At 38.3% G+C, this 8,326-nt stretch overlaps 1 protein-coding gene across 1 annotated transcript; it reads right to left on the bottom strand.

Annotated features, from left to right (window-relative positions):
- Positions 1–2,350: 2,350 nt before the first annotated feature.
- LOC110685176 lies at positions 2,351–5,931 on the bottom strand. The gene is made up of 2 exons (XM_021861645.1): positions 3,448–5,931; positions 2,351–3,360 (listed from the first exon to the last, which is right to left on the bottom strand). The coding sequence occupies exons 1-2, from the start codon at positions 3,754–3,756 to the stop codon at positions 2,821–2,823; spliced, it is 849 nt and encodes a 282-aa protein (XP_021717337.1). The 5' UTR covers positions 3,757–5,931; the 3' UTR covers positions 2,351–2,820.
- Positions 5,932–8,326: the final 2,395 nt, after the last annotated feature.

Here is an 8,326-nt window from a genome sequence, read left to right as displayed (position 1 = left end):
ATTGGCAAGTTTTAGCTTTAATGATCTAGAGCGAATAGTAAAGGTTGAAATTATGGACCGCAAAAGTATTGACGCCGCTCACGTGGAGGTTAACTGCGTCAAAGAAGGCCGAGATTGGTATGATGACATCTTGGCTTATAAATTGTGTGAAATTCTTCCTGCAGATAAACGTTAGGCCGAAAGAGTGAAGAAAGATAGCATTTGGTTTGTTATGTTTCGCAAAGGATTGTACAAAAGAGGCTTCTCGTTACCTCTGCAAAGGTGCATAATGGCCTTTGAGTCTGCTAGGTTAATAGAAGAAATTCATGAAGGAGAATGCGGAAATTATACTGGCGGTCAGTCGATATCTCTAGAAACAATGAAAAGAGGTTATTATTGGCCGACAATGAATGCAGATGCACTGGCATACGTGAAGAAATGCGACAAATGCCAGATGTTAGGGCCAACAATTAATCAGCCGCCAAACGACCTCACACCTATCTTGAACCCAGTGCTGTTTGCACAATGGGGAATGGATATTGTTGGACCGTTTACGTCGGCTACCGATGGAAGGAAGTTCCTAATTGTAAGGGTAGACTGCTTTACAAAATGGATAGTGGTTGAACCAGTAGAAAAAATAATGGCCAATGAAGTTAGAAAGTTCATCTGAAAGAGCATCTTCACCCAGTTTGGATTGCCAATGGAAATGGTGTTTGATCACGGCTCTCAATTTGATTGTAGCCCAATCAAAAATTTCTTGAGCATATACAAAGTTAAATTTGCCTACGCAGCAGTTTTCCACCCTCAATCAAACAGACAGGTTGACGCTGCAAATAAATAAATACTTAGTGCACTTAAGAAGAAAATTGAAGATGCAAAAGGGCTACGGGCCGACTTGGTACCAGAGATATTGTGGGCCAATAGAACGACAACAAGAGAAACAACTGGAGAATCGCCTTTTAACCTAACTTCCGGTTTAGAGGCGGTTGTCCCTGCTGAAGTCAGCCTTCCCACCTTCCGTATCCAACATTATTGTGAAGAACAAAATGACCTTTTGCTGTGACATCAACTAGATTTTCTGCCGGAAGTTAGGTTGAAGGCTGCAATAAAATCTTCAGCCTACAAGAACAAAATGAGTCATGCCTACAATAAACGGGTTAATCATATACCTCTTGAAGACGGTGATCTGGTTTTACGGCAAACTGCTGCTATCGGTAAGGGTAATGCAGATGGAAAACTTACCGCAAATTGGGAAGGTCAATATCAGATTTGCGAAACGCTAAGGCAAGGGTCATATCGGCTAATGACCTTAAAGGGAGTACCCCTTAGGAATTTCTGGAATGCAAGTGTCCTTAAGAAGTATTATGTTTAAAAGCTGTTAGTTTCAATAATTCATAGTTATGTATTAGCGGCATGATTGACACATAGTTGTCTTATTTTGTAAATTTCTCGTGCTTGGATGAAGCCGTTAATAAAATGAAATTAACGGCCCGATATCAAATGTGCGGAAACCCCTCCACTTTTGATATGGATGTGAGAACAACCTAGCTAGCTGTCTCACCCATTCAAGTGAGGAGGGAGGTTAGACAATAACAAACACCTACTGGATGAGTTGAAATGATGGTCTAATCCACTATCTTTGCTCGGTCTAATGAGGTTGTAAGTACTCTACTGGTGAATTCGTGCTATAACTTGTGCCTATAAGCTGGTCATGTTATAGTGGCTGATAGCCATCTTGTGAAAGGTATTCGAGTAAGTTTAACTTAAATCTACTCGGAGGACTGAAGCGCACATTCAAGCCGGCAATCTAGCGGCTATAACTGCTGTAAATACATTTTGATTGCGGTTGTTTCGGTCTAAAGTTTACCGATAGAATTATTATTTCAATGCGTCACTAGTAACAATTATTGGTAGGCTTTCTTTAAGACATAAGGATATAGCCATTAGCAGACATAAATCATAACATATATCCAAACCAATGGTAATATTTCTAAAGCCTATATTATCAAAACCAAAGTCGATAAGTTTGACAAAAACATATTGACGAAAAGTTTTACATAAGTATAAATCGGCAATATGATCATAACCGATATCGGCTAGCAAAAGGTATCTAAGTAGATTTCGGTGTATGCTATTTTTCCAATAAGCCAAAGGATGCAAGAAGATTAAGTATGCTACATATATTTATTCAAAGTGAACATAACTAATGCAAAGATAATTTAGACAAATACGTCAAAGCATTAAAAACTTAATACATATATAGAAGTAAAAGCTTAAAAGTAAGGGTGGCAATCTCTGACCCGACCTGAAGTTAATGAGAGAAACCCGAACCCGACCCGACCCGACCCCGAACAACCCGAATTCAACCCGATTTAACCTAAATTTCATATTTCGTAATAATATTCAGTTTTACACTATTTTTGATAGTTTTTAAGCACAACTCGAAATCGACCCGAAATCTGACCCGAATTGCCACCCCTACTTAAAAGTTTTTTAAAAGGAAATCCTAAAAACACCGACAATCATCACCCAAAAAACACGAGGATCAGACTGATACTACCCAAAGAGGTAAAATTGTTTATACACTACCCAAAGAGGTGAAAAGTTTTATACAGACAAGAACCTTAGCCTTCAAAAACAAAAACTAATTTTACACATGCCAAGATCAGCGGAAGTTGCAAGAAAAAGAAGATCCACATGATGAAGTTGGTGATGACTGCCCGCCCCTTTAATCTTTTTTCTTCTCGGACTCCTTCTCCGGTCATTTCTTACTAGGGGGCTTGGCAAGTATGGCATCATCAAACTCCTCGTCAGGCATGTCTCGTGGATTAGCATTTGTCATTATCTCAATGGTGGGAGGGTCAGCGAAGTATGTCTCCTCGTAGTGGTAGGAGAATGGTGCTTATCCTTGTCGTAAGCATCCTCAACTGCCTGCCATCTCTTCTCCTCCCAGTCCTCGACTTTGCACACACAACGGTGCGCCACTACCCATCCACCGGTATAACGATCCACGAGCTTGTCCTGGTATAAGTCAGACCTCATGAAGCGGTTGACAGCTTTGCGCCTTATACCAGGCTTCTCAAGACGAGCTTCCTCTAAGCTTTTCATCAGCTTCTCTTTATCTACCTTCTCAACCTTTAAGCTTTTTTCCAGATTGGCAATTTTTGTTTTTAGCTTGTTCTGATCCACCAATTTTTTCTTCAACTCTTCTTGATCGGTAACCTGCTTTTCAAGAAGCTTCATCTTGACCTTGTAATCCTCGACTTGGAGAACGGCGGCCTTACGCTCTTCATCAGCCTTTTTCACCTTCTCGGCTGCCTTGTCTGCATATTTCTGGAAATACTTGTACATATGGACAACCTCCACAGCCCAGTTGACAGTCTGCATATAAAAGCAAGTTCATTAACTTGTGTAATAAAAAAAAAAAGACGACATCAGCATATAATTTACGAATTGTATGTTTGTTACCCTCAACATATCATTCATTAGCTGGCTGCAGGGAGCATAAAGCCGATCAATAGGCCTGTCGGCAGGCGTCGCTAAATCTTTCAGCATTCTCCACCCCATGCTCCCAGCAACTATGATAACAGACTCTCCCCTATTTACCTGAATGCGAGGATGCCATGGTTCATCTGCCGTGCCGGTAGGAACCAAAAATTCTTCCATCACTTCGTCAGAAATTTTGACATGGGAAATTTCGACAAAATCATTCGTCAGCAATGGAATGAAGGCATATAGGCTGCTAGAGCCAGATCGCATTGTAGCAGAGGGTTGCATATCCTTGTTCAGCGAAGTTGCCTTGTCGGCACAGATGACCGGCTGTTTAGAAGCAATGATGTTCACTATGTTCTTGAGTTTGTCGGCATCATCCCTCTCCAGATCCACAATGCTCCTGGTATCAACTGGAACATCATTAGGCTTGTCGGATGGTTGGTCTTTTAAAGGGATAGTCTTTTGCTTCTTAGACTGATCCCGGTCAGTCACGTCACCTAACCTTTTGGAGCCAACGCTGGCATCGCCGCCCCTTTTGAGGGGGAGAGCTTTCGGCCCTTTTCTTTTTTGCCTGCCGAGGACATATCGCACTTGCTCCTTTATTTTCCCTTTGAAGCTCTAGTGGCGTAAACCGGCAGGGCAACCCCAGTCGTGAGGAAGTCTAGTTTGTTGATTCTTGCACACAATAATAATAGAATTTTTTAGAAGTGAGAGTATATATATATATATATATAAATGAAGGTAACGTGGAATTATAAGAATTCAATTAGACGATAACATGACAGCCAGTTATGAAAGATTGACAAATTTTTAGTAACTTATGGTGAAGTCATACCATATTCGTTAGTCGTGTAGAGAATGACATGTGAAAGAGGGGCTTTGCTTAGAATATAATTAGGCAACCACACCCTTGGAACGGCTTTATTTTTCTTACCAACATTAACATATGTTTAATCAAAAAACCGAAAAGCCTTATCTTCATGTTTCCCTAACTTTCTAGCTTTAATAGTATCAAACTTGCATTGCTATGAGGAGGGTAGAAAGTTCTACGTAGTTTAAAATCATCTAGTACCCTTAGAAAATAAAATTGATTTTGCCATTTTTTACAGCTTGTTAATTTCGGCCACACTGTAACTTTACTGGTAGCCGTGTATAACGACCACAATCTTGGTGACTGACTGTCCTTTTTGATCCAGTGTAACCTTTGGAACAAATTCAAAGTGGAAAGTCCATGAATAGCATAACCCAAACAAGTGATATGACGTTCCAAATTGTCGGTGGTATCAACTGTGCAATACAAACATTCCAGGCCTTAAAGATCTTTTCAATAAAAGGATGTAAAGGGAACCGTAGACCGAATTGGAAGTGCTTGGCATACACAACGATGTGACCGTCAGGACAATCTAGAGCGGTTTTTCCCTCTTCAGGCATGTTAGCTCATAACCCTTAGTTAGATTGTAGAAATGCTGAGCATGTCGACAGTATTCCTTCTCGGTGGAAACCTTAAGCCAATTCGGATCAACTACTGTGTCTACCACCTTAAGATCACTGGATAAGCGTAGTGGCTCTCGATATATAGGGTCATCTTCTTAAGAGTTGTAACCCACATCAAGCCTCTCTTCCTTCAACACCTGCTCGGCAATGGCTACATCATTGTTTATCTCCTCATCAGTTTCTTCCTCATCACCTTCTTCATCATCATCTTCTTCCTCAACTCCCTCATCACCTTCACGGACATTACCAACACTCTGATCTTCTTCCTCTTCCAAGTTCTCAACACTTCTTTCGACAAATTCCACGTCCTCATCTCGAAAATCTGATGTCGGCGGATCTGGCTCTATGATTGGTTCTTTGCCAGGACGCCGACTAACATTTTTGGCTTCCTCGGGCGCATAACTAGTAACATTTTGCTCTCGGCATCCTTGTACTTTTTACACCTATTTTGCCAATATTTGTATCGTACCGGTTGAGATAGAATTCTGAAAACCTTCGTAAATGATAACGGATGTTTAGAGGTTCAACATCAACAATCTCTACGTCTTCTAAAATATCAAGATTATCAGGATGTAGAGACTTTTTAGCGTCGGCAAGAAATTTATGCCAATAGAAAGCTTACTTCTCTTGCGCTGAGGACAAGGGTAAATGGGTCAACCTCATTAGCTTTACCCATATTCAAATTTTTTCCAGATCCAGGCATAATAATATAATAAAAAAAAGGAAAGGGAATAATTGCAAAAATTTGTCGCAAATGGCAAGAACCGACTAAACACAAACGAAAGTTAGGGTTTTTCTATTACCTCTTGAAGTCCCGATTCCTTGTTATACGACGAAATCAAGCCACTAGCAAACTTCAAATGAACATACTTCAATTGGATTGCTCGATTTTCTTTTGAAATTTGATCCTTATGTGCGCAATTGTGCTCGATGATCGCTGGTACAACTTGAGAATTTTTTTTTCGAAAATCAAGAGAGTTGAAATGTCTGAAAATTATTCATTTTCGGTATTTATACTTCAATGAACAGTAGCGGTTGATGTGACATTTGCTCCATGTAATCCTTTGGCTGGGAAAAAACGTCTTTTCAACACCCCGCTTTAGATCCATGACACGTGCCCCACTAGTTCAAATGTTTTCCCGCCCATTTTTTCATTGTCCCACTATGCCCTTGTCGTTTCCTCTCAACATGGTTAATCCAATTGAGCACATCCCATTTCGGATTTGCTCACTTGGGGTAAAATCAGAGATTTTTTAATCTCGGCCTAACCTTTTTCATTAAGCATATCTCAGTTTTTAATATGCTCTCTTGGGGGTAAATCGGAAATTTTTTAATCTCGGCCTAACTTTTTTAATTGAGCATATCTTAGTTTTTAATATGCTCACTTGGGGGGTAAATCGGAGGGTTTTTTAAACTTTGCCTAACTTTTTTAATTGAGCATAGCTCAGTTTTTAATATGCTCACTTGGGGGGCCAATCGGAGATTTCTTAATCTCGGCCTAACTTTTTAAATTGAGCACATGTTTTCAATATGCTCACTTGGGGGACAAATCGGAGATTTTTTAATCTCGACCTAACTTTTTTAATTAAGCATATCTTAGTTTTAAATATGCTCACTTGAGGGGAAAATCGGAGATTTTGATGTACATCTCAGTCTCCTAAAGTTGAAATGATTGGGTTCTTTCTGAGTGTCCCTACGACAAGCGAGAACGTCAGTTACACATATGTCCTCACTTGGGGGCTAGTTGTACATGATAGTGCCGACACCGTTATGATTTCGATCATAAACTACGTTACGCTGTTATGTCTCTACTATTACTGTTGTCGGCTTACTCTCCATAAAGGCCCCCATCACAGCCACGTGGAGAGCTGCTTTCAGCCATGTAGGCACCTGCTGCCTACGAAGTCTACTTGCCACCTATGTCGATAGGTGGCACTAGCTTGGTTATTTTCCTATAATTACCCAAGCATAATTCATTATTAAGGTACGATCTTTATTTCTCTCTTTCTCTCTCTCTCTCTCTCTCTCTCTCTCTCTCTAAAACACTCTTTTATCTCCTTTCTTTCCCTTCTCACCATTTGCTAACTTTAGCATCGGAGCGATTATCCCCGGATAATCCCCCAAGTTAGCTAATTTACGTTGACTGTGCAGGTACTTAATTGATCGATAAACCTTTATAGATCCCAAGACTCAAGTTACCGAAACTCACCCGGAACAAGATTGGTGAATATGTACAACCATTCAAAATAAGAAGAGGTTTTTGCTGAAATTAACCCTTCCATCTCTACACAAATGTATCACATAGACTTTTTTTATTCATAGGCTAATTCTGACTTAAATTCTACTATTGTATACAAAACAAATGTTATTAAGTAAAATAGTGTTATACTTTTATTAATTAGAATGTATGCTTTTATTATATGATATCAACTATTAATAATTTTACTAATGTTCCGTATATAATTAATCATATTAACAGTCAAGTTGTACGTGCACCATGTATTAGTCTACCGTATATAATTAATCATATTAACAGTCAAGTTGTACATGCACCATGTATTAGTCTAATTGATGCATACATATAATAAAAGGGTAATTATTTTAATCAACATACTAGTATTACAATTAATTTACTCCGTACATATTTAGTCATACTCATATACTCCGTACATAATATGAAATGCAAAATGAATTTATAACGGTAAAGAAGGCAGCACCGTGTAAATTGTCGTTCATTTCGATCTTGGATAAAATAGTATTACCAGCCTATCTGATGACGCCAGTAAAAATAATTTATATTTACTACAATCTATCATCAATATTACTTTCTCCGTTCTTTTATAATTGCATCATATGAGTTTGACATAAATTTTTTGAAAGTAAAAAAAAAAAAGATGAAAGAGAAAGATAGAAATACAAAGTTGTCCATGTGATTGTATACACAAAATAAAAAATAAGTGTTGAAAAGCAAGGGTTATTAGGTATTTGTAGTGTTAAAACAAATATTTTTTTTCCTAAAATAGATATGGTGCAATATTTGTGAAACTTGCTTAAAAAGCAAGTGGCGCAATATTAAAAAAACGGAGGAACTATATTATTATCCTATACTCCCTCTATCTCATAATATAGTTTCTGTTTTCTTATTTTGGAGATCCAAAATGTTGTTCCTGTTTTCATTTTTGGATAGTATATAAAGACCATTATACCTTCACTTTCTTTAACTTTATTTATTGTACTTCCTAAATTATCCTTAAATTTTCCACTTTCCTTCTCTAACTTTTGTCTATAATTATACTTTTCACTTTTATCATATTATGGGACGGAGGAAATATGTATTGATATTAAATAAATATATAATAAA

The sequence above is a fragment of the Chenopodium quinoa genome, unplaced genomic scaffold (assembly GCF_001683475.1).
Source record: "Chenopodium quinoa cultivar QQ74 unplaced genomic scaffold, ASM168347v1, whole genome shotgun sequence".
Classification (NCBI taxonomy): domain Eukaryota; kingdom Viridiplantae; phylum Streptophyta; class Magnoliopsida; order Caryophyllales; family Amaranthaceae; genus Chenopodium; species Chenopodium quinoa.
This window is presented reverse-complemented; position numbering and strand designations above follow the sequence as displayed.

Excerpts from the sequence above, each read along its gene's own strand:
- LOC110685176 (XM_021861645.1), bottom strand. The coding sequence starts at position 3,756 with ATGCAACCCTCTGCTACAATGCGATCTGGCTCTAGCAGCCTATATGCC. Across the intron at positions 3,361-3,447 it reads TAATGAATGATATGTTGAGG|ACTGTCAACTGGGCTGTGGA; the intron begins GTAACAAACATA and ends TTTTATATGCAG.